Raw genomic sequence first — 25,719 nt, forward strand, 5'->3', positions numbered from 1 at the left:
AATCAACCTTTTAGAAACCGTGTTTAAACTTATAACATTAAATAAATATTATATACAGTTCTATGGCATATCAAAGGTACAAAGCAATGTATCTTTGGATGGGCCCCGCAAACAATATGAAACATAAAAAACTTATAGTAATATGTCCAAAATAAAATTAGCATTCTAAAGTACTTAAATAAAAAATCTTCCATCAAAAATTTCACCTACAAATCTTAAATGAATATTGAAAACGCCAATTATATCGTTGCCTTAGAAAATGTACTTACTGAAGTAATCAAGCAGTAGATATTATAAATTAAAGTGTAATGATATGTATAATGAAACTGTGTTTAAAAAAGATATCAAAAATAATACTTAAACCTAATCTAATCCTCTTTGACCGGATGGAGTATTATGGATTAACCTACATTTATCTTAACCATATCAAATATCAAAATTCTCGGTTTGTTCATTTTTGTAACGTGATTCGTTTCCCTACCTTAAAATAAATAAAAACACTTTGAAGTAGAACATACAAGAAAACTTCCAATGTGAATCGATGAAAGAAAACTTGAACCTGGCGGATGCATGGAATGTGCGAGCCAAAGTCTCCAAAAAGGAGTGAAAAAAAAAAGTGTTCTGTGAAAATTGGTGAACGTACAGTATTTAAATTCTCTATGCTTGGTAGTAGCGCACATTTTAACTATGGCGGACCATGTAGGTGGCGATGATGTTAATAATGAAAATATACAGAGATATAATAATGAAAGACGTAGTAGTAAGCAGTGGGTGAAGTTAAATGTTGGTGGAACGCATTTTGTAACTACTAAAACAACATTATCTAGAGACCCCAATTCGTTTTTATATCGATTAGTTCAAGATGACAGTGACTTAATTTCGGACAGGGTTAGTTTGTAATTTTGTTTTAAACTGTTTCCGTAAAAAATAAAAATACCAGATACTTATATTTATTATCTTCATTACAGGACGAAACTGGTGCCTACTTAATAGACAGAGATCCCACATATTTTTCACCAGTACTCAACTATTTAAGACATGGGAAACTAGTAATTAACAATGATATAGCTGAAGAAGGTGTTTTAGAAGAAGCTGAATTTTACAATATAACTGATTTAATAAAACTGGTGAAAGAAAAAATTTCCGAGCGAGAAACTGGTCCTTCAAAACACTCTAAAAATCATGTGTACAGAGTGTTGCAATTTCACGAAGAAGAATTGACACAAATGGTATCTTCTATGTCAGATGGTTGGAAATTTGAACAGTTGATTAATATTGGTTCTCAGTACAATTATGGCAATGAGGACCATGCAGAGTTCCTCTGTGTAGTTAGTAGGGAATGTGGCAATAATCCTAATCCCACCGATATTGAGCCAACGGACCGAGCAATGGTTCTTCAGCAAAGGGGTTCAAGAATATGAAAACTCCTTTTGCTATTTCGTGGATGACATTTAAGACTTATAATATATGTGTGATGTATAAGTGAAGTACTTATTATTGTAATAATGTGGAGAAATTCTCAATTTTGAATGGTGTTACTTTTAATAGTTTAATATTAATTATAATGATGATTCAGATATGATTGATATTGCTAATTAATTTCGAAAAATATCTTGACCAAATACTCATTATGTATATTTTTAAAGAAATAAATGCAAAAAAAGAGAATTTGTGTGATAGTTAGGTACTATATTATTCAGATATATATTATATAAAAACTGTCACCAGGGATCTAAGTGTTAATTCCATTTGCAACCATTTGAGCATGTATTTCATAATATAATATCAGTATTTTTAACATATTGATGAATTTTATAAATACATTTTGGTCAGTTTTTCATAAGCATCTTAATAAATTTGATAAATTGATTTTAGTATTTCTTTACATTTATTTTACTTTTAATAAAATATAGTTAGATGTTATAGTAATATGTAAAAACTGTATATTTCCAATATTGAAAGTGACTGCTTTGTGTAGCAATAATAGCTATATTAGTTTTTTTTTTTAATAATCGTTAATAAACAGCTTAAAATATTTCATATTCATATGGTTTTAATTTAATAAGAAGCTCTCATTAAGTCAATTTATAAATCCTTATGCAAGTTGCAGACCAACAGCTAAGCTAAGTTAGTTTGGCTTAGCTCTCATAGCTGACCCAGTTTTCCATACTTGAGTGCAGACTGCAAACTATGCGAACTAACTACACTAAGATAAGTGAGCTAACTAAAATTTGCAAAGCTAAGTTAGGTGTATATGCTGATGCGCAGCTATAGAGGAACTAAGCTAAGCCCCGCACATCCTTCGCTAGTGCTGTCCAGTGTCCTTTGTCGTACACATGCGGTTGTTTTCTAGCAAATATGGAGCAATTTATTGAAATTGTTAAAGAATTTCTTGTAATATGGAACACAGTCAAAGAGTATAAGTGTTTAGTGAGTATTGCTGAATATATTGCAGATGAACATTGCTTTTTTGTTATTTGGTTGAGTTCTTGTGGCAGTTTTCATCATGCTCAATTAATAGGTAACTGCTTGTGGTGGCGACCTGGGACGGGTCATTCCCATTCCTAAAATATGGTTGAGGGAGGCGATGGCTTGCCCATGCGTCATACTCGTGAACTGGCGCAGGATGATCCTAAAACTCTGCTTCACGGTTTTAAAATGAAATGTTATTATATTTTTTATATAATTGCTAATAAAAGTGTGAGGATTGATGCATCTACATGGCATACTATTATTGTTGATTATGTACTCTTGTTTTTACATATTAATTTACATTTTTTTTACTTGTGTAAGGCGTTGAGTATTATAGTTTGACTATTTTTGTTACTACTTTTACTTACTTTATATATATTGTAACTGAAATGATCTGTAAAAAGATGAAGCTGTAAATGTTGATTGAAAAGAGTGGCAATGAGTTTTTTGCCACTTCTTATTAAAGCTCGACCTTCAAAGGGCGGTGGATATAAAAAGAAAAGTAATTTCCTTGACCTGCATGAACAAAGTGATTTTGATTTGATTAAGATACATAATAGCTTTAAGGGTAAATGTACACACCTTTATAATAAAGTCCCAGCCACTATATCTATAAATAAATTAAAATGTTTTATAAAAAAATGGCTGTTATAATCCCACTACTCCACAGCTGAATATCTAATTTTTAATATTAAATTATTTTTTATAAAAAAGAGCGCAAACAAAGAATGTTGGGAGAGTTTCTTGCGCCGCTTCTTCTCTCTCAGAGCGCCATTTGTTTCCGAAGCGGTAGTAGTATCTAGTATATTAGAAATGACATCAAAATAATTGTAAAGAAATCAATTTTGGGAAAATAAATGCCTATTATTAACTTAAAGGATTTGAGCTTTTGATTACTGTTAGTAAAGATATGATATTAATAATTATAAATTGTATTAATTATATATAATATTAATTACAAATTTAAGCAGAATTCTCAAATTGTAAGTAGAGGTATTTAGTGAGTTTAGCATGATATGTATAGATTAAGATTCTTTTCTTTGTTGTTTGGTTGAGTTCTTGTAACAGGCTTTGTCATGTTCGCTTAAATGTCACTGCTTGTGGAGGCGACATGGGATGGGTCGTCCCCTTCCCTAAAATATGGTTGAGGGAGGCGATGCCTGGCCCATGCATCATGCTCGTGAACGGCTTCAGATTCTAAAAAGTTGTTGCTAGTTTTTATATATATACTATCGCTTATAAAATGCTCACGAATACCTTTATTTGTTTACGGTTACGGACTACTAGTACTGTAGCTGCATCATCCACTCACACCGTACTACTACTACTACTACTAGTTTAAGCACAGACTAGGAATAAAGAGGAGGTAAAACTAGTGGATTCGGAATACTTCTTGGCATTAATATTGATTTTAATGGGGCCCCCATATTGAAGAATTGGCAAATAAGCTTAATTCTGTAGTTTATGCGGTTAAAAAAATTAGACAGTTAACTGACCTAGATACGGCGCTACTAGTATATTCATAGTATTATGTCCTATGGTATATTGTTATGGGGAGGTGCAGCCGATATTAATACCATCTTCGTGCTGCAGAAGAGGGCTATTCGCGCTATTTATAACCTAGGTCCTAAAGAATCATTAAGAGAAAAATTTAAGGAAATATACATTTTGACTGTTGCTTCTCAATATATTATTGATAATGTTCTATATTTTCGTAACATTAAGGAATTTGCTACTAATTGTGACAATCATAATGTTAACACAAGGAAGAAATATAAACTTTTTTTGGGCGATGTATATTCTTTTACAATATGATCCCAGAAAATGTACTAAACAAATGAAAATCTTACGAAATTTAAAGAATTGTTAAAAACCGTTTGTGTGGGAAAGGTTATTATAAAATTTTCTTAATGATTCCACAGACCGGGAATAAAGCGGACACCCTTAGGCTCTTTAATTATAAATGTTTATTGTACGATATGACATTATAATCCATATTTTTATGATAAACCCCGCTGAGTTTCTTGCGCCCGTTCTTCTCAGGTCTGAGGCAGTCTATTAAGAATGGGTGGTAGTTTTTGATGTTCAATAATAATATTTGTAAAAAGGAAAGACCATTAAAATTGTAAACGAAGCAGAGCAAAATTATTTGTGTAGGCAGACTTACCAATATCTGTACTCATCATCATCCAGCTTCTCGACACCAGCTCAAAACGATAGCTTAGATAATTTGTAAGTTGTTTGCCTTTTGGCATTTACCAATAAGAAATAAAAATAAACATTTTTTTTATTTAAAATTTATTGTTTTGCTTACCTCAAACAAATAGCTAATCTTTCTTCCGATAGTTAGTATCTTGTTTAGTAATTAATATCTCCGACAATCAATGATAAAAAATCATAAAACTGAACTCTTGTAACACGATAATATAACTGAAAATGTTCATCATCTAATTCGTAAAATAATGTTCTAATTTCTCCACTTGTGAGCCCAGATTCAATGTGTTGACTTACAGCCGTTCTCAATATACTATCTACAGATAGAGATAAATTGCTACCTTCTACTGTCAGTAATTAGCTATCAATAATCTGAAGCTGTTCCAATATACCCGATAAGTCATTCCTATCACCTTGTATTGGGACGCGTGAATTGCAATTTCCATACAAACTTCTATCGCTGCTTAAGCTATACTTCGTCCCATTGACAGACAGCGTGTAAGGATAAGGTGAATTACCGTCGATAAGTTTATTGGGACAGATAAGTCAACGATAGTTACGATCTTTATCTCAAGTAAGAGATAGACTGAATTTTGGTAACGGTCAAGCTCTGGAATGTCTTTTTATCATAATAATAATAAGTCAGTATTAGTTTTCTTTTACTATGTGTAACATATCATCGGAACTTTCTTCATCAGTTATATTGACGGCGAGTGGCGTCAGTCTAATTGAACTTCACTACACTGACTGAGCAGCTTTGGCCTTCCACTTGGTGTGCACGCCATTTTGGTATAGCTTAATTTTTGCTCTGCAACACGCTTTTGGGGCTATATTTAACCGGGACACCAGTGCCTATAAGCTTCTAAACTAGACTGGTCGCACCACCAAACAAACTCTCTATAGAGTTGTATACATTTTGTTGAAAGCGGCAAATGTTTGCCCCACCATGGTTTCCCAGTGAAATATATATAGCCCTTAATCAACCACAAATAGAAATCTATACACATTATATTGTTGATAACTTTATTTCACAAGATAAGTGTACAATTGACTGAAGATGACAATAGATACTTTTATTTTGACACACACTATTCTCTTAGGCTTAAAATTCCAAGTGAATATATAATATATGACTACACTATGTAAATCAATAACATGATATTTAAAAAAATAAAGTTTATCACTATTTAAAACTTACTTAAACTACACAATTTATTTTATAATAAAATATTGCATTCAACTGCTTTAAATACAAGTCAACATGAGTATCTTCTAAGACACCTTTTTTTAGTATAGATTAGATATATTATCAAAATACATATTTCACTCGCGTTTGTTAAGGCAATAGGGGTTTATTGTATTATAACTAAAGTAGTATTATACTATTATTCAAGTCATAGCTGCCTAGCACCAATCCGCCATATAAGTAAAATCAGTAAATAGTTTATGGTCTGTCATAGTAAGGGCTCTTGGTTCTTTAGGCGGAGTGAGGACCGCTGCTTCTGATGTAAATTCACTATCAAAATTACTAACATCTTCAAGATTATTGATTGTTGGCACAAATGGGGGCTTAATTTTTCGAAGTAGTAACTGTTCCCAGTCAACATTACGGAAGAATGCTTGCTTTTTAACATCTTCTGCATCTCTTTCAGATGAACCTAAACGTCTTTCTGGGTTCTTTCTTAACAAACGTCTCATTAAAGCAATAGACTCTAAAGACAGAGTCCTTGGATAACGAACTTCATCATTAACAATAGAATCAAATACTTCACCCTCATCTTCTCCAGGGAATGGTGATTCTCCAACAAGCATTTCAAAAATCAGTACACCAAGGCCCCACCAATCAACAGCTCGAGTATATGAAGTCTCAGTTAACACTTCGGGAGCAAGAAACTCAGGAGTCCCACAAAATGTGCCTGTACGGTCACCCCAGCCCATTCCTTCCTTACATAAACCAAAATCGGCTATTTTGACATAACCTTCTGTGTCAAGTAATAAATTATCCAGCTTCAAGTCTCTATAAATAATATTATTTTCATGTAAATACTGTAGGCCTAGTACTACACATGCTGCATAAAAGACTGCCCGAGGCTCTGTAAATACATCAGCATGAATGTGCATCATGAGGTCACCTCCTGCAGCATATTCCATGACAAAGCAAACATGCTGCTCCGTTTGAAAGCATGCAAACAAATTAACTAAAAATGGATGTCGAATAGCATTTGCTACTTCAAAAATTCGTTTCTCTGAAAGTAAAGAATCAACTTCATCTCTTGCAATTATGTCACCCTTCTTTAAAGCTTTTATTGCAAAATATTCATTAGTTGGTTTATACTGAGCTAATATTACTTTTCCAAAGTGACCTCTGCCTAGTACACTTAACAATCGGAAACAGTTCATGGACATCTCTCCGGACTGCCTTCTAGAATCTGAGTCCTTGCCTAGAGTATCTATTATAGATGAAGACCGAGAAGATGAAATACGCATGTTACTTGTTATTTCAACAATCTGTTCCTCACTACTAGGATATTCTAGCACTAATTTAGGAGATGGTGTTGTAGGATACTCAACTAATGGAGTATTGCAAGCTGAAGAGGACTGGGAATCTTTTGTTATAAAATTATCTCTTGTATATGAATCTTCCAAAAATGCAAATGCCTCTTGTAACTCTTTTTCCATCCTAAGCGTGGAAACATTAGGTGGAGGAAGTAAAGGCAGAGTGGGTTTGGGTGGAGGTATGGGCAATTGGGGCACAGATGATGTTTGTGGCAAGCCCAATGGCCGCACACCAGCCATGCCGGTAAATGTTGCATGAATATTCTCAGCATCTTTATTGTCAGATGATTCATAAGAATGGTTGTGAGTTACTGCATTTTGTATATTCTGCACTGATGGTGAAGATCTTTTCAAAAGTCTTCCTAATACCACAGCAGGTATGTGCATATCTCCATATGAAGGTCTTGGTATATTCTTTCCTTGTTGTTTGAATATTTTTCTCTGTCGTTGAAGCTTTGGTTTTCTTGATATAATGGGGTTCAAAAATTTGATCTCAGCAAATAAAAGACCTTGAGGCTCTAACTCCAGGGCCATACCATGTCGAATGTCATCAATAAATTCTTCCAATCTTAAAAATTTAACTGCACATAGTCCACGCCAATCTTTCCAATGTATACCAATTTCTAGCTCTCTAGATTTGTCCAGTCTTATTGTGAATCTGAAGAGTTGAACAAAAAATATAGCATTAACAAACAAAACAGATAAATTAACTTCTCAACTACATTAGTATAGCTAAATTGAACCTTCATATTCTTATGAGTTATTTTTGTCTGTGCATACATGTGAGTCTATAAAGATAATTTTTACCTCTTTTTTTGTTTAATAAACTTGAGTAAAAAAAAATTACTTTGACTTCTCTGATCATAATTGTATCAAATTTAAAAAAATGGATGTGTACATAAAATTCTACTATGTGTATTGGTATTTTTTTAAGAATTTTAAGAATAGCATTGGGAGATCTGTGTAAGCAAGCAAGACTTGTATCTACTGTTATTTATATTTGAAATGTAAATGATACAAAGTTCTAATTTACGACCTCATGAGGGAAAAAAATTTGATTTAGTAATTATGTCCTAAATAATAGTCAAGTGATCTATTGTTGACATAACTGATATGCCACTAGTCAGTATTAGATAAATTAGTCAATCTTCAAACATGTGAACATTATATTATATTGATAAGATATACATAACAGAGTGAGTAATGTGCAAGAAATTACAGAGATTATGTTTCAAGGAAACAGATACCTTGTGTCATTAAGGATGTTTGTTGTGTGCAATGCAACAACTTAGTATTATAGAAGCCACATTTTATTAGCTCGGTATTAAAATATCTTATGCAACAACAAATGACAGAAACATCTTCACTGCCGTGTTATGTTATACTGTAATATATGTTAGCTACATATATAATGAACTTCAATTAATAATACCTTTGATCCCAGGCTTGCTGTGAACATGGCCTCCAGCTGGTTTGAGCCACGGTGTGGTTGTCCAGCTTCATAACAGCCATTATTTCATTACTTGTGTCCTCTTTAATACTGTATGTATATTTCATTGAATTTCGTATTGTGACACCCTTCACAAAAGACTTTAAATCTGACGGACTGGCTAATGGATCTCTCCGTGTGCGTCCTGGTACATCTTCAAGTAGGTCTTGACAACCCATTAATCTTACTTCTAAGGTACCTGTCACTTGGACACAGGGACTAATCATAGGAGCTGGTGATATAAATGGAGGCCTAGAACTGCTGCCACTTGTTAAACTCACATATCCAGGACTAGAACCTGTGCTTCGTAATTCATGCCCCAGTTCAATAAATGCTGCACTTTCAGCTGGGAGCTCTTGTCGACGCATATCCAGTGATCTACGAAGTAAATCCAATTTATGTGTTGACTCCAATAAATTTGTCTGCGCTTCTTGCAATGCTTTTTTATCTATGACTTTTTTGTCACTTTGTAAGAGTCTTATAGCATTCTTTGATCCTTCCACAACAGCTGCTTCTATTCTCAATCTGTTTCGTAACTCAGCAATCCTTTCATCTAGAATTGGATCAACACCAGTAATATCAGTAGTTCTACCATCACCATTTGCTCCAGCACTGTCTCCTTTCAGTTGTTTAGTTAGTTTAGATATGCGTAATTTAAGATATTCTATTTTGTCTTTAGAGTCTGCAAGCATCTGATGAGCTTCAGCCAGTAATTTTTTGTCACGGGACTGATTGCTGGCACTAATGCTTTGTATCATATTTTCTGCTCCTTGTTTCACCTTTTGTTCAATGTTTAACTGTTTCTCAAGTGAAGCCAATTTACGATCTGTGGTTCCTTCACCAAGCTGACGTTGTTGCTGCGCCGCCTCCGAAGCCAAGATGATCTCTTCATCATAAGATAAGTCTTCAGGTGAAGTTGGTGTGGACTGGCCGCGCGACAATAGAAGTTGGGATTCTAATTCATTAAGGTCTGATTTTAATTCATTTAATTTAATGTTAGCTTGCTTTACAATATTGCCGACATCTGCAAGCGATTTACGATCAGTAGCGACTTCACGTAATTTTTCCGCGCCTTCTTTTATTTTGAGTTCTTTACGTATCTCTCGACGTATGACATCCTTGAGCTCTTCCAACTTAGACGGTAATGCTATTTCTGGAATACATTCCGTCTTTATTCCATACTTGATACCCAGTTCGTATAAGACAGGGTGACGAATATAATCACTGTGATAATAACCTGGGTCTGCCATAATTGAGCATGCACTGTTATAACGTCAGTTAACCATATTTAATTACGTGAGAATTATCAAATTATGCTCTTAGATCACACTTTGACAAACATGATATTACGAGTACAAAGAAGAAACACACATGAACTCATACTTATGAAAAACTATTTATTGTCTTAAAATAAATTTATATTACAAACAATTTATAAACAAGTTGATCGGTCAACGAAACCAAGAAATCAAGAATGTAAAAATTAAAAAATATTAAAAGTAGTGGAATCCACTACACAGATAACATTAGAAGTAAGAACCAAAGAGGATGTAAATACTATGTAATAAGATGCAGGACTGCCTGAGTAAAAACTGAAATTAAATTAAGTATGAAGCGTGCAGTTACTTGACATAAGTTTGAAATAGTAGTAATTACAGTAGCTATCGCGATTTGCGGCTAAGTTTGAAAGGCAAAGCGAACATTTGTTTAAAACGTAGTGTATTGCGGCTATATCAGTTTTTGACAAGATTATCGCCGTCATCTGTTAATCTATCAATGACTGCACGTTGAATCGCTTATATTTCTTAAAGAGTTTCGCTAGACTGGTAAGAACACAGAACCAAAGAATATATTTAATCAAAAGCTTTAAACACATGAACGGATTTGGCAGATCGAGCCATCGGGATCGAACGCGGTCCGGTAGATAAGTTCGATGGTATATTTATCAACGGCCACTTAACAGCTGACATCATAACGCTGCTCAACAAAGTTAAACAATTTTTCATAGAGAAAGGATATCAATATGTGTGGGTGAAGTACTGCAAGATCCATATACGCAAAAGCGACGAGTCACCTGTTAAAATTATAACCAAAGAGACTGATTTAAACAAATATTCATAGGTTATTTTAAATCTGCGTTGGTTTCGGTTTACACGAAGGAGTACACTTCTTCTATTTTTAAGTTAAATCTATTTTTGTTATTGCATGTTGTTGAATGTTAACTGCTTAGAAATATTTGTAATCCCTGGCTGGTATGTATTGCGTTTACGCTTAGACGAACGGACGCTTTATCCAAACCAGTAATATCAAGTTATTGCTAAAAACATTCTTATTAAATTAAAAAATAAATATTCTTTTCGGGCAATAAATTCGGTTATTCAAACGCGCCATTTTGCTCGATGTTTCCTTGACGTCAGACTCTATATCAACAATCCATTTTGTACTAATAAATGTATGGCCGGTTTTTTCCTTCGGTTATATACTGGTTATATAACCGAAGGAAAAAACCGCGAAATTATATATACTGCGAAAACTACTAAACCAATCGGAATAATGCTTGTACCAATAGATGCAGCGTGTTTCGGAGAAGGTTATCCGGAGCCTATATTTTTGGAACTTAGAAATACCCATAAACTCGCAATACAACTAATTCAGCCAATGACATTTCATTACAGTATTGATAATTCATACAGTGAGCGGGTGCAGAGCTATGCTGTGTTAGCCACAGAACAGAAAAAACTAGTGGAAGTTGCATGTGAGCGTTACCCTGTCGCCACTATTGTGTAGAAATGTACCTACCTACTCAAAGCTTAAGTGAGACCAGTCATTTGATGTCAAGTTCAAACTTATAGTTTTAATTTACTCTTAGGTCCAGCTAATTATATTTAACAAATATGTGTAAGATTCCAGGTAAACTAAATAAAAAAAAATATTAAAAATATAGACAAACAATTATTTCTAATTAAATTTTAATATTTGGCATATATTGAGATTCCACCGAAAAGGTTGACTAGAGGAAATAATATGTCATAGAAATTTTCTAAACTAATCGACTGTCCAGAACTTCAGTTCAACAGAACAGAGTTTCAGTTCATAGTCATAGTATTAATTGTTGTTATGTTAACTTTAATGATCATGTAAATTGTAATTTTCGAATTATATATACTCTCGTTTTCAGTTTCACATTTTCTACTCTAGAAGTAACTTTGGAAATTTTAAAATACTTATTTACTTCCACTGAGTTGGTATAGAATGCACGCAGCACACGAAAGCAGTTCTTTTGAGAGTGTTTGATGGTGCGAAGCGTTGCTGTAGTTGGAATTCAACGTTGAGTATTATGCCGCATATTCCGCTTTAGTGCTGCTGCTGTATTTGGAAAACAATCATAGTGATCAGTAGTATACACAAAGATGCTCACTACTTTCAAAAAGGATGTAAAATGTAAATACTACGTAATAAGAGGCGGGACTGCCTAAATAAAAATTGAAATTTAGTTTAGTATGAAACATGCAGTCATTTGACATTAGTTTGAAATAGTAGCAAATAGTGAAAATACCAATTTGTAGTAAATAAGCTACGGCGATTTGCGACGAAGTATAATCCGGCTAAGTTTGAAAGCGAGCAGTTGCTTAGAACTTAGTGGATTTTGGGTCTCCCTTTCTTACAAGATTAAAGCCATCGTCTGTCAATCTGTCAATGACTGCACGTTTCATACAATGATACAATCTAGTGAATGAAACGCTTTTTCTTAGATTTTCGCTAGGCTGTCGTAAAATGTAAAGGTCAAAATTTTAAAACGAAAAGGAATTTTGAAGCACGTACACTGAAACTATTTTAAATATAAAAATCTATTATTTACTAACAAATGATCGGAAACAAAATTTATATTGTAAAGTAGGTATGTTAAAAATTTAATTATGCATCACCACATCGAATATACTGGAACCGCGGCTTCAAGCTGTCAAAACTTCATAAGATGCCGGAAGCCCGGAATTTGACTGTATAGTCAAGTGTATTCTCATTTCTGTAATATTGCGTGCTGACTATTGGTGCTAATTATTATTTTAGAGCTTCGCGCTATTTATTGTACTTGTCAAAACATTACATCGCAATTTGTTGAGTGGAGAATTCAGTTTGACCGTTTTAAATGGAAAACAATGCCTGTTAAAGTAAATATTACACCACCACCTCCAGCTAACTCTAAACAGCCTGGAGTCACGAAGTCTCTGCTATACAACGGCTCAAAATTCCAAGGCCATCAGAAATCTAAAGGAAATTCATATGAAGTGGAAGTTGTTTTGCAGGTAACAGAAATATAAGTAAATTATTATAATATAACATGTGCTTAGTTGAATTTACTAGTATTATTTTTTTAACTATTGCGTATTTTTTATTGTAACACTTCCTCTGATTTCTGTTTCAGCATGTTGATGAACAAAACTCGTACCTTTGTGGTTATTTAAAAATTAAGGGTTTAACAGAGGAATTTCCTACACTAACTACATTTTTTGATGGAGAAATTATATCTGCCAAATATCCATTTCTCACAAGAAAGTGGGACGCCGATGAAGATGTAGATAGGAAACATTGGGTATGCTCTCCTGTTTTTATTAATTCAAATAAAGATCTGCTTAACATATTCACTGTATTTCCCCAGAAAGTAATCATATAAGTGGGTCAGCCAGCTGATACACTATGTGCTGTAGTGCAGAATCAGAACATATTTTTTTTTGCACACAATATGTTGCTGTTTAGCATTGACTGGTTAAGAGTACCTAACGAAAGTTTTCATTATCAATTTGTTTTCATCAATAGATTAAAGCTTTTATTTATTTTCTAGTTAATTTTTTTTTTTACATTCTATTTTTTTTTCAGAGTAAATTCGAACTTTTTCTACCTTACTTGAAGACATTTAATTCAGATTCGTTTGATTATGAGTCATTAGAAAAGGCTGATTATGTTTTTATGAGATGGAAGGAACATTTCCTTGTACCAGATCACACAATAAAGGACATCAATGGTGCTTCATTTGCTGGTTTCTATTATATATGCTTTCATAAGTCGGCAGCAACTATAGAAGGATATTATTATCATAGGAGCTCGGAGTGGTAAGAATGTTTTCTTATCTAAGGTTCACTCAACTTTATACAGTTCAATGGATTGATTATTTTTAATGATTTGTTTACAGACGAGGTGGAAAATGTTTTTTTTTTCAAAGTACCTTGAAATTGTTTTATATTATGTTTTGTATACTATGTTGTATTTTTTGGGTCAGTCGTTATTGGATGAGCATAGTAGAGTTCACTTATTAATGATGAGACTTCATTCAGACATTCTTTTTTTTTTATGGAATAGGAGGACAAACAAGCATACGGGTCACCTGTTGTTAAGTGATCACCACCGCCCACAATCTCTTGCAACTTGGAATCACAGGAGCGTTGCCGGCCTTTAAGGAAGGTGTACGCGCTTTTTTTGAAGGTACCCATGTTGTATCGTCCCGGAAACACCGCACAAGAAAGCTCCTTGAAAACCGCACTGTGGAGGACCGCCACACATCCAGATAGTGAGGATGATATCCTAACTTGTGGCGTGTCGTGCGAAGGTGGAATTCGGCAAATATATCCATATCTCAAAATATACCTTAAAGTTCCCCAAGTTTCCAAGTTACCTTTAAAAACTTAACTTAGGTCACCTTAAGATTGATTTATAATGGGTGTTCTTAGTTAAAAATATGATATCAAAGATTCTCAGGTAATGTTAAGACTAGATGGAGTGAAGAACAATATAGTCACTGCCATAGAATCATATAAATATACTTTATACAGTAACTTACTGAATAAGATATATGACTAACTGACTGACTGAGTGATGACTAACATTTTTGAAAATATTACCAGTCTACTGAAACTAAATGGATTCTTCCATCTCACTAAAGTATATATTCTAATTCCCATCTGTCCACCCTTGCTTATCATTAGTGATGGCCAATATGTGGTGTTTTGTTTACATTTGCACATATTATTTTGTGTTCTTCGGAGTTTTAACAAGGTCAAATTTGAGAAATATTAATATTTTGTTATGGCAAGTGTTAAAGGGCTTGTTTTACTAACAGACATGATAGATTTTTAGTTTTTTCTTGTATGAATAAGCTGAACTTCAGCCAATCACAAAATTCTGTTAAAAAGTATGGCCCCACTTATCATTGCCTTTTTAATATTTCAAAGCTAAATATTTAGCAATGCAAACAATAATTTTTTTTCGTTCTGTTTTACAGTAAATATTGTATAGCATTTTTTTTAAGAAAGTAAAAATTAACAATAATAAGCACTTCCTTGTAACTTCCTTAAGGTCGATAAAATATACCTTGTTGTGTTGTGGACTTAACTGAGGAAATATTTTGATAGTAACTTTCTCAATTGACACACTTTAACATTAACTACCTAAGTGATCATATATATGTTATTTTAGAGCAATTTTAGATATACTGTAATTAGGTATACTATATAATAATGTTTTGGGTATAGCAGTGAAAGTGTAAATGAATCAAAGTCTTCAACACTTGTAATCTGCAGTCAATTTGTACAATGAACAATGAAATCTCTGAAGCGAGGACTTAAGAGCATGTGCATTTAGTGTAATATGGTTAAATCTATATTTGGTTGTTAGTGAGCTTGAAAAATTGTCACTTGTAGTGAGGAGACCGCTTTGCTAACTGTAATTTCTATATTAGAAAGTTGTTCAGCCTTTAATAGTGAAAATTGAATTTATTCAACAATCATGGCCTTTTCTATTAGTTTGTTGAAGAAAATATTTCTTCTGATGACAGAGTTGATAGTTGTGTATTCCTGAAGTTCTAATAGTTAAATAGAGAGCCCTGGCCCAGGGAATAAAACGATACAGATGGATGAGTGTGGTATGTGCATTTTGATGTGAGATTCAAATTCAAATATTTTTAGTAAAAACAGGATGTGACATCACTTATTGAAAGTACAAAAATAACTACCACCCATTCCAAAATGAATGCCTCAGGCCTGAGAAGAACAGGCGCAAACTCAGCAGACTTTGAGACTCAGAGTCATACTGCCATTTCATGATGAAGTCACGAATTAGAGGCCAAGTGCCTCATTTCACTTCTAGTCATTCTAGTTTCTGGCAGACCATGACATACTGATAAGGCATGCCAACATGCTCAACCGGGGCTGCTAATCTTGTCCGTTGGGCTCAGATAAGCTTCTCTACTAGGAAAAATAAGACTGAAACATTGTGGCATCCCTACTGCTTATCGTGGACTTTAGCAACATACACTGCTGCCACCACCATCTTCAGATAAAACAGCCCACATTGTTATGCTTAATTGATGCAAGTTGTGTATTTAACATTTTGTTTCATTAACAGTTTATTCCTAATTTCTTATTTTCTGTTTGCAATGCAACACTTCCAGAAGCTTTGGTATGATAATATAATGTTTTGTTAATATAATGTGAAGAATGTCACAATTTATTTATTCACACAATATTATGTATTCATATAATCATATGGGGATACAGATTGTGTATATATATACACACTCAGTATGTATTCACATATTATACTCTCACAGAAAGGATAGTTTACCTTTAATTGAGAACTATTAAGTGATTATTTTTAAGTGATGCATCTATACTTCAAACATTGTCTTATTGCAATTCTTACAGTGATTATCTGACATAAGAAATATGTGAATGACACTTATTATTTCATTAATTGTATTTTTCTAAAATTATAGGTACTATAAGTGTTTACATATGGTTTTTATTTTTAGGTTTCAATCATTGACCTTAAGCCATGTACCAGAACACAGTATTCAAATATATGAGTTCAGATGAAACTTCAAACCATGGGCACTGATAACTGGATGAGAAGTACTTACATTTTCTATAAAGGTGAAAAAGAATATGTCAAATCAGAAATGCTTCAAAATTCTAGACTTATTTTGTAGAAATTTAACTGTCGATCAATATTTATGAGATATGATGTCCAAATTTGCACATACTTTATTTATATAAGAAATCATGACTTGATTCTAAACACTACTATTATTATATACTCGTTTCTTATACTGGTTAGATTTTTTGTTTGTATTTTTATGTAAAGTTTATAGAATGTAAACGTAAGATTTATTATATTGACCTTGTACACCATATTGTAAATGTATTGTGATATTATGTACAAAATGTCTTTGCCCTTAGTGATGTGTAATTTTTGTTAATATTTTTCATTTAGATTATAATTTTTATTAAAGTTACTTTTTATGTAGGTATGTAGATGAAGTGTGTGCAAATATTTTTTTTGGTTTAACAAGTATAATATATTTTGTATTATGTTGTAGATTGCCAACCGATGAAGAAAGTATTTTTTTCAATAAAACATTTAATGTGAAATGTTTTTTTATTTCCCAAGTCCTTTTAAACAAAATCATTGTGTCAAGAGTGTTTTAATTCAATCACTGAAATGTATTATTGCAATTGTTAGTTTTCTCCAGGCCCTTCTGGAAAAAGAGTAACAGAAAATCAACCTCCACAAATACTTTCTTCCCAAATGAAACATATAAAGATCTACAGCGATGATCTGGGAAGCAATATGGGGTTGATTTTACTTAAGTATATAAGTAACGGGCAGTCAGTAACAAATATTTGCATGCCAGGGGCAACTTATTATCAAATTATTAAATTAATTTTATGCGTGATACTCACTGCTCTAATACTTCTATTATTGTAATGATTGGGAGAAGAGGTAATTTAAGTAAAAAAATTCTACAAAAACTATACAGTAAATTAAATAGCTTAAAAATAGAAAATTTTATAATGTTCAAATTGCCATACATCCTGATTTGCTAAAGGAAAACAAAATAAGATACAATTTGAACAATATGTTAACCATATTCTCTAATTCTAATTAATTGTAATGTTACATGTAATGATAATATAGGGTCCATATTAGCTCACACTAAATTCTAAATCCAATTCTTTGTCTTACTACCGGTCTGTGCTCATAATAATCTCTCTTCATAACTTTTTTGTTCATACATGTTTTATTACTACTATTAGTACCAAGAACCAATTTAAAATTATATCTTTTTTATTCAGAACTTTTTACTTCATAACATTCAATGATCACATTGCTTTAACTAATAATGTTGTTCTAAAAACATACTTCAATTCATAATGTCATTGTTCAGACTAGCTTACTGTGTAACAGACAATAATTATCATAATTTTTGTATTAATAAAGGATATGTATCAATAATAAAATTTTGTATTAAATTATTGCTTCTGGAAAAGGATTTGGTTCTAGATTAGTTTTAGGTTTACTGTCTCTTATCTGAATATTTCTGTAAATACTGTTTGTTGCCGGCCTGTGGTCAGGCTCATATGTTTTTCTGTTCTAACTTAACCTAACCTACCTTTTGTTTCTGGAAAAGATTTGGTTTCTAGATTAGTTTTAGCTTGGTATATTATCATTATTATCTTTAATCTCATCTAGAATCTGTTATCTGAAATATTACTGTAAGTACTGGTTAAGGCCTGGCCTGAGGCCGGGCTCATATGTATTTATGTTCTAACTTAACCTAACCTATCTTTACTTTCTGGAAAAGGATTTGGTTTCTAGTTTAGTTTTAGCTTGGTATACCTATTATCTTTAATCTCATCTAGAATCTGTTATCTGAAATATTACTGTATACACTGGTTGTTGCCAGGCCATATAGGCCCGACCCGGTATAGCAATAAATCTGATCAAATAGAAAACAGTAATAAATATGATTTTTTGAAAAAACGCCTCTAATATGAAGTTAATTTAGCTTCATTAGACGGAAAAATTGTGTTTATACTTTACATTTTCGTAGTATTTCGTGCATTTTGTATATTTATTTTATGTTACATTTTCTTATTATATTCTTAAAGAATATACTTAGGTATACAAGATAATTGCTATTTTTGTATGTAAGTATATTCTGTAATTTATGATTGATAAATATACTTATGAAAATGAATATGATTTTTAATTACCCAGATGGATTAAAACATTTAGGTATGTAGAAATGCATAAATACGATTATTACAATAAAAGACATTTATGAATATTATAGTTTTTTATTGCAATGATTATGAGTTCGACCATTAGTTTAAATAAATATATTAAAACAAATATTAGTAAAAAATAAATACATAATTAGTGATATTATGAATTATTTCAATATTTAATGAATAATGATCATTATGACTTTACAAGGTATGAAAAATATTTTCGGTCATCCGATGATAGGAGTTGAAAACTTATGTACCTACCTAACACAATGCCCACCCGATAATATAATATGATGTAATGAAATACCTACGGTTAATAGACATCAGATAGGTTGCATCTATCTAATTTTTATGTTTAAGACAGCAAAAGCGCTATCATATTATTTACTTTATAACACAGTCAACTATTTGGCAACGCGGTCCCCTGCTTCTATTGAGCAGAGTAATAATTTAATAACCACTTCTTGTATTGAGCAGAGTATTAATTTAAAAACCACTGCTTCTATTGACCACTGTACTAATTTAAGTAAAGATTCGGAATATTTTCCAAATAAATAAACAATAAGACAATAGGGGACTCCTCTAGCAGTGTAAAAACACAATGTAATATAACAAGTACTAGAATTAGTACCTAATAATTGTAAGATTGCAAACCTGATGCACCAAAACATGCAAGGATTATTAAGTAAAGAACTTGAATTTGAGTTATTTATGAATCATAAAGATATACATATTTTATATTTAACAGAGCACTGGGTCAGGAAATATGAGCTCATCTTTAACTTTTGTGGTCATAAAGTGGCGAGTGCGTTTAGCAATGAAAAAGCTACACGCGGCGGTTCTCTTATACTTTTAAGTAAATTATTTAAATTCAAAGAACGAAAAGATATTGTGGGCCTCTCTATTGAACCTACCATTGAAATACTGCACGTGCAGGGATCGAGCGCGCCATTGTTGTTAGTATATTATACAGACCAAGTTTACGTTTGTTCCTGTTAATAATACGAATGGAGAAATATAGAGGTAATGTGACAGTAAAACTATCAAATTTGGATTTATTCAAATATAATAGGTATTAATCCCATTGAAATGTATGATATGTTATTTAAAATAAGTAATTACAACAGAGTTTGCTTCTATATTTAATTCTAAAATCAGGTGGTCTCTTGTCATTTATTGACTGTGCAACAGCTGGCATTCATAGGAGCAGACAAAGACTGTATGAACTCTAAAGTGAGAGAAGATCATTATATAATCATGATGTATCTTTTCTCTAGTATGTTAAAAATAGTCAAAATTATTTAAAAGTTTTTGTTCTATTGCGAAGTCTATGCATTACTTTTTTTTTTATGGAATAGGAGGACAAACGAGCGTACGGGTCACCTGGTGTTAAGTGATCACCGCCGCCCACATTCTCTTGCAACACCAGAGGAATCACAAGAGCGTTGCCGGCCTTTAAGGAAGGTGTACGCGCTTTTTTTGAAGGTACCCATGTCGTATCGTCCTGGAAATACCCCACAAGGAAGCTCATTCCACAGCTTTGTAGTACGTGGAAGAAAGCTCTTTGAAAACCGCACTGTGGAGGACCGCCACACATCCAGATGGTGGGGATGATATCCTAACTTATGGCGTGTCGTGCGAAGGTGGAATTCGGCGGCAGGAATCAGGTTGAACAGCTCTTCGGAACACTCCCCTTGATAAATGCGGTAGAAGACACACAATGAAGCGACGCCTCTACGCCACGCCAAGTGATCTAGCCGTTCACAGAGCACTGGGTCCCCAACAATTCGAGCTGCTCTGCGTTTCACGCGGTCAAATGGATCGAGCTGATACTGGGGTGCGCCAGACCAGAGATGACAGCAATACTTCATGTGTGGCTGGACCTGCGCTTTGTAGAGCGCTAGAATGTGGGCCGGCTTGAAGTATTGCCGTGCTCTATTGATGACGCCCAGCTTCTTCGAAGCCAATTTGGCTTTGCCCTCCAGATGGCCACGGAATTGGCAATCGCTCGAGATTTCGAGACCCAGTATTCCGATACTAGGCGAGGCTTTGAGGGAAGTGTTGTCGAAGAGCGGTGATACGACAAATGGGGTTTTTTAGTGGTAAACGCGCAAACTTGAGTCTCCCGAGAGACACTTGTATGGCCCGTGTATACGGCATCACCAGTGCTGTCGTCTGCATAGCAATGCATGTTGGAGGTGTCCAACATATCATTGACATGCAGAAGAAACAGCGTGGGAGATAGCACACAGCCTTGGGGCACTCCAGCGTTCACGGGCTTGGGATTCGAGCAAAAACCGTCGACAACGACTTGTATGCTACGCCCAGTGAGGAACCTGGAGGTCCACTTGCATAAGGCACTTGCTCTCGGGAAGCCCAAATGATGGAAGTTTTGAGAGGAGGATATCGGACAAATAATAAAAATTTACCGAATAAAATAAAGATCACATGAAATCTAGGGTTGCACAACTATCTCACGTAACGCAGTTATCGGGTGAAGGTGGGCGACGTGCTCAGTGACGTGGTTCCGGTTCGGTATGGAGTACCACAAGGGTTCGGATGTGGTCCAATCTGCTATTGTTACAGCTGATGTACGTAAAAAGTGTCTGTGAAGTCTTACAACATAGCTCAGCCCACACGTTCGCGGTTGATCTGTGTACGCTGAGGGCTTGTACTGATCTGGCCGAGACGTGTCACCTGGTTCGACACGATATAGATGCTGTCGTCAAGTAGTCGCGTGACAATAGTAATGGAAGGTATTCTAACCATCTAACTGTGAACGAACAATCCCCGTCAAAGTTTACTCATAGTTACTCATGCTTCCATACCAACCAACCACATTGCCAATGCTCACCTATTGAGAAAATAGATTGTGTAACATAGGTACCTAGGAACCTAGGAACAAACTTAGAATATTATTACTTGGTAAATTTTATCACTTAAGATTTAAAGTTCTTATATGCACTCTTAAATGACTTAACCTAGATTTATTTGACTCGATTTTGGGTTATGCTCTTGATTGTTACGGCCTGACATTCAAATCATACATTGACAAACTTCAGTAACTGCAGACGAGATTTTGAAATTGATTGTTAAGAACAAAACTAAAAATAGTTGCAAAGGAAATTATCGTAAACTTTTCAATAATTTACCAGTCACTCAAAGTTAAGCACAAGCACCTTTTGGCTATTAATAACAATGACAATCAGGAACATAATCAATTGCAGACAAGTTATAGCTACAGCACTAGGTCGGTGTCGTCTAGCAAACTAGAAGTACATACCCAGAGTTGCTAATTATTATGGCGATAGAACTTTAAAAAAGCGGTTACCGTAACATCCGCCTCGAACCAAATAAATCTAGTTTTAAAACTAAGTTAAATAAATACGTTTTAAGCACCCATTGTATTTTTTTTATGGAATATGAGGACAAACGAGCGTACGGGTCACCTGTTGTTAAGTGATCACCGCCGCCCACAATCTCTTGCAACACCAGAGGAATCACAGGAGCATTGCCGGCCTTTAAGGAAGGTGTACGCGCTCTTTTTGAAGGTACCCATGTCGTATCGTCCCGGAAACACCGCACAAGGAAGTTCATTCCACAGCTTTTTAGTACGTGGAAGAAAGCTCCTTGTAAACCGCACTGTGGAGGACCGCCACACATCCAGATGGTGAGGATGATATCCTAACTTGTGGCGTGTCGTGCGAAGGTGGAATTCGGCGGCAGGAACTAGGTCAAACAGCTCCTCGGAACACTCCCCGTGATAAATGCGGTAGAAGACACACAATGTTATTCTTGTATTTAACACATTAATTTAAGTCTATATTTATATGAGTAATGTCAAAGTGTCAGAACAGTTTAATAAAGAAATAACTAACTAAACTCTTGGACTATGTCGGGGTCTTGTCTTTATTTCACAAAACAAAAAATTGTATCACAGAGCTACTATGCCAAACCTAAGGCGTGACGTCATATTTTATTATGGCTCTATCTAATCATATATATTAAAATCCTCATAACTTTTTCGTTAATCAATGGAATTTGTTTTTTAGTTTAAAAAATAACAATATTTTTATTTACCTACTCAATTACAGTGAAAGGTTCCTACTTCATGCGAGTCTAACGACTTATTTGAGGACACCATGTACAAAGAAATTTCTACATTGTGTAGGATCCTTAAAGCCTGTATAAATAAAAAGCAACGTTCATGTGTTTTTGCAATCATTTATTATAACACATTTATATTTACATTAAAATACTGGCAATAAAATCAATAAATAAAATGTATGATTATTTATCTGTTTTATAAATTTACAGAATTACTAGTTACTAGACAATAATTGTCAACTACACAATTTAATGTAAAATAAACAATCATTATTTTAAAAATAAATTTAAGCTAAGATTTGTATTGTGTTACTTTAAAAAATACTAGGTTTATCTACCTATTTAATAAAAGATATTAATAGTAGTTTTAGAAGACAATATGAATGAAAGAAACGAATTAATTGTATTATTTAGGTGTAATCTAACACTGGTAAAAATTATATAATTATTGCTACAGATTCTATAGTTGTTTTAAATAGCAACAATAATAATTATTTTATGGCAAGTATTTCAATGTTACCACATCAGTAAATAAGAATATTCACAATTTAGTTTAATGTGTTACAGTAGAAAAATATTGAATTTTTATAATTTTTGAAAATTAGAAGTAGGTAAGTAATAATAATAAAAATATTGCAATTAGATTAAAAGTTAATAATATCTAAGTACTTAATCTAGCTTTGGTGGGATCATTGTGTGGGTGGTTTTATTGTAATAAGTTTTTTTTTATTTTGACTCAATGGAAGGCTTACAGTTTTTTTCAATATAAAAGTTTAACCTTATAATAATAAATGGTTGGAGGAGAATTTATAAGCTGATTATTTAAGGTCAATAATTTTTTTGTTAAGTTTTGTGTTTTTAAATACTTCCATTTGAATATTGATTTGAGGTGGGAGTATTAAAAATAAATCAGTAAGAAAGGAATATTGTCCAGATATACAGAAATTATTCTAATAACCTATAAATGTAAGTACACGATATAATATCTAAGCTAAACAATAAAGGCAAGCCAGTGCCAATTCAATAAAATATTTTAAAATCAGAGTTAGTCGCGGATGTTGATTTTTTGAATGTTTGTGTTCATTTTGTTTTAGATAAAAAAAAATGGCATATTATCGCAACTGTTCATAATTTTTTTTTATGAAAAAATGTATAACAGAATTTAATGTATCGATTCAAAAATACTAACCCATTAAATCCGATGGACAATAATACTTGCTTTGCATCTAACATAATTGACAACAAGAAAAATATACACCAATACAAAATAAATAAGTAATTAATACAACAATTTACATAAAACAAAACAACAATAATACTAATAATATTTTCCGTAGCAACTGAAAACATTAAGATGCTCATAATTTATTATTTACAAGAACTTAAAATATCTACTTAGTAATCACTTAAAACTTAATTATGACTTTAATATTTGGCTTTAATATAAATAGGCTAATATATTGAAAGCTATGGCTAAAATGAAAAATCTAGTCAAGAATCATTGAAACATTATTTCCATAACTTTCCATATATGTCGTCGGGTAACATCCAATTGTCTAGGTAAAGAAAAGAAGATCTATCTCTTCGATGCATCTTCGCCGCTAAACCAATGCCTCAAGCCTAGCAGGCTGTACAGATCCTGGTCGTTTGGGTGAGAACGTATTGGACTATTTCTAGTGTTGTGTCGGCTTGCTTTGTGCGGGTAGGCAAGTCCTGGATAAATCTCTGCATGTGATTTAACATCAGGAGATTCAAGATATTGGTAGCTGCGCGGTCGAAAGTAATGCGGATAAGAATGATGATGTCGTCTAGGATTTTCATGAACATTGTTGTAAACTCCTCCAAATTTATCCCTTCCAGGCCAGTAATCTTGCAGCCGTTTGAATGGATAATTCTCCGGAGGTGATCGAGCATTTTCCCTGGATACTGGGTATCGGTATACAGTATCAATTTGGCGTATATCCTTCTCGTAAGATGGATTCGATTCTTGTTTTATCTTATTTGCTAAATTTGGTTTATTACGTCGATACTGGATTTTAGTACGTGTTCCCAATATAGAATCATCAGCACTAACAATCATGCCGTTTCCTCTGTTAAAATTATCGTCAGTTGAGACTTCAGCGTATCTGCTTATAAGTTTAATAGCTTCACCAATGTCCGAATAATCATTTTCAGGATTCAGTTTAACAGAGTCAGTTTCTTTGTCTGATAACTGTTTATCGGTTTCTTTTTTATTACTTTCGTTTTTATTATTATTGATTGCGTCATTAGATGATATATCAATTGGCTTAGCTGTAGGGGTTACAGTTGGAGCGTTACCATCTGTGTCGTATAAAACGGGGTCAACATTGACTTGTCCATAAATTATTTCCTTTTGTCCTTCATCAGCTATGTTTTGTTCATTAGATTCGCTTGAATTCGTCATTGGACTGTCCCTTTTTGGTTTATCGGAGTATGATAGTAAGTTGTTCAACACATTATGAGATAGAATATTTGTATTATCCATAGTATAATTTTTGGACATGTGTTGTTGTTGCAACTTTAATAATTCCAACTCAGCTTCGATGCTAGCGTCAGAGATGTGGGTAGCTTCACCTTTTTTGTGAATCTGAAATTATAAATACGTAAATGCAATATTTCAACTGTGTGAACCTATGAACATTATCGTTGTATTCAAATAAAGGACTAGTTAAATTTATCAAACCTCCAAATATCATAGTTTTAGTCCTGGAAATAGTAACTACCTAGTAGCTTTTTTATGATATTTAAGATTTATTGAGACAAATAGAAAACGGATTTCGCTGGGAATTATTTATT

The 25,719-nt window shown here is 33.3% G+C and overlaps 4 protein-coding genes across 5 annotated transcripts in view; 2 read left to right on the forward strand and 2 right to left on the reverse strand.

Annotated features, from left to right (window-relative positions):
- Nucleotides 1-650: 650 nt before the first annotated feature.
- LOC126979252 (BTB/POZ domain-containing protein KCTD5) lies at nucleotides 651-4,769 on the forward strand. Its single transcript, XM_050828530.1, has 2 exons — nucleotides 651-888; nucleotides 969-4,769. Exons 1-2 carry the CDS (start codon nucleotides 688-690, stop codon nucleotides 1,419-1,421), a joined length of 654 nt encoding a protein of 217 aa, XP_050684487.1. The 5' UTR covers nucleotides 651-687; the 3' UTR covers nucleotides 1,422-4,769.
- Nucleotides 4,770-5,692: 923 nt separating this feature from the next.
- On the reverse strand, nucleotides 5,693-10,215 carry LOC126979204 (serine/threonine-protein kinase N-like). The gene is made up of 2 exons (XM_050828456.1): nucleotides 8,675-10,215; nucleotides 5,693-7,900 (listed from the first exon to the last, which is right to left on the reverse strand). The coding sequence occupies exons 1-2, from the start codon at nucleotides 9,979-9,981 to the stop codon at nucleotides 6,091-6,093; spliced, it is 3,117 nt and encodes a 1,038-aa protein (XP_050684413.1). The 5' UTR covers nucleotides 9,982-10,215; the 3' UTR covers nucleotides 5,693-6,090.
- Nucleotides 10,216-12,009: 1,794 nt separating this feature from the next.
- LOC126979251 (glucose-induced degradation protein 4 homolog) lies at nucleotides 12,010-17,151 on the forward strand. 2 transcript variants are annotated; one of them, XM_050828528.1, is made up of 5 exons: nucleotides 12,010-12,058; nucleotides 12,800-13,035; nucleotides 13,155-13,322; nucleotides 13,607-13,839; nucleotides 16,533-17,151. In XM_050828528.1, the coding sequence occupies exons 1-5, from the start codon at nucleotides 12,025-12,027 to the stop codon at nucleotides 16,594-16,596; spliced, it is 735 nt and encodes a 244-aa protein (XP_050684485.1). In that variant the 5' UTR covers nucleotides 12,010-12,024; the 3' UTR covers nucleotides 16,597-17,151. The 2 variants fall into 2 exon arrangements, with proteins under 2 accessions (XP_050684485.1, XP_050684486.1); XM_050828529.1 differs by lacking the exon at nucleotides 12,010-12,058 and adding an exon at nucleotides 12,489-12,629.
- Nucleotides 17,152-22,999: 5,848 nt separating this feature from the next.
- Nucleotides 23,000-25,719, reverse strand: part of LOC126979218 (uncharacterized) — a 75,909-nt gene continuing 73,189 nt past the window's right edge. The window contains exon 5 of the mRNA XM_050828485.1: nucleotides 23,000-25,510. Coding sequence (XP_050684442.1) covers nucleotides 24,479-25,510 — 1,032 coding nt within the window. The 3' untranslated portion in view covers nucleotides 23,000-24,478. The remainder of the gene's footprint in view (nucleotides 25,511-25,719) is intronic.

Source organism: Leptidea sinapis, chromosome Z, assembly GCF_905404315.1.
Source record: "Leptidea sinapis chromosome Z, ilLepSina1.1, whole genome shotgun sequence".
Lineage (NCBI taxonomy): Eukaryota > Metazoa > Arthropoda > Insecta > Lepidoptera > Pieridae > Leptidea > Leptidea sinapis.

What these genes read in the sequence shown, in the direction of transcription:
- LOC126979251 (XM_050828528.1), top strand. Translation starts at nt 12,025, where the DNA reads ATGGTGCGAAGCGTTGCTGTAGTTGGAATTCAAC. An exon ending in TGCTGTAGTTGGAATTCAAC is followed by an intron (nt 12,059 to 12,799) that starts GTTGAGTATTAT and finishes TTATTATTTTAG; the next exon opens with AGCTTCGCGCTATTTATTGT. An exon ending in ATGTAGATAGGAAACATTGG is followed by an intron (nt 13,323 to 13,606) that starts GTATGCTCTCCT and finishes TTTTTTTTTCAG; the next exon opens with AGTAAATTCGAACTTTTTCT.
- LOC126979204 (XM_050828456.1), bottom strand. Translation starts at nt 9,981, where the DNA reads ATGGCAGACCCAGGTTATTATCACAGTGATTATATTCGTCACCCTGTC. An exon ending in CAGCAAGCCTGGGATCAAAG is followed by an intron (nt 7,901 to 8,674) that starts GTATTATTAATT and finishes TCAACTCTTCAG; the next exon opens with ATTCACAATAAGACTGGACA.
- LOC126979252 (XM_050828530.1), top strand. Translation starts at nt 688, where the DNA reads ATGGCGGACCATGTAGGTGGCGATGATGTTAATAATGAAAATATACAG. An exon ending in GTGACTTAATTTCGGACAGG is followed by an intron (nt 889 to 968) that starts GTTAGTTTGTAA and finishes TCTTCATTACAG; the next exon opens with GACGAAACTGGTGCCTACTT.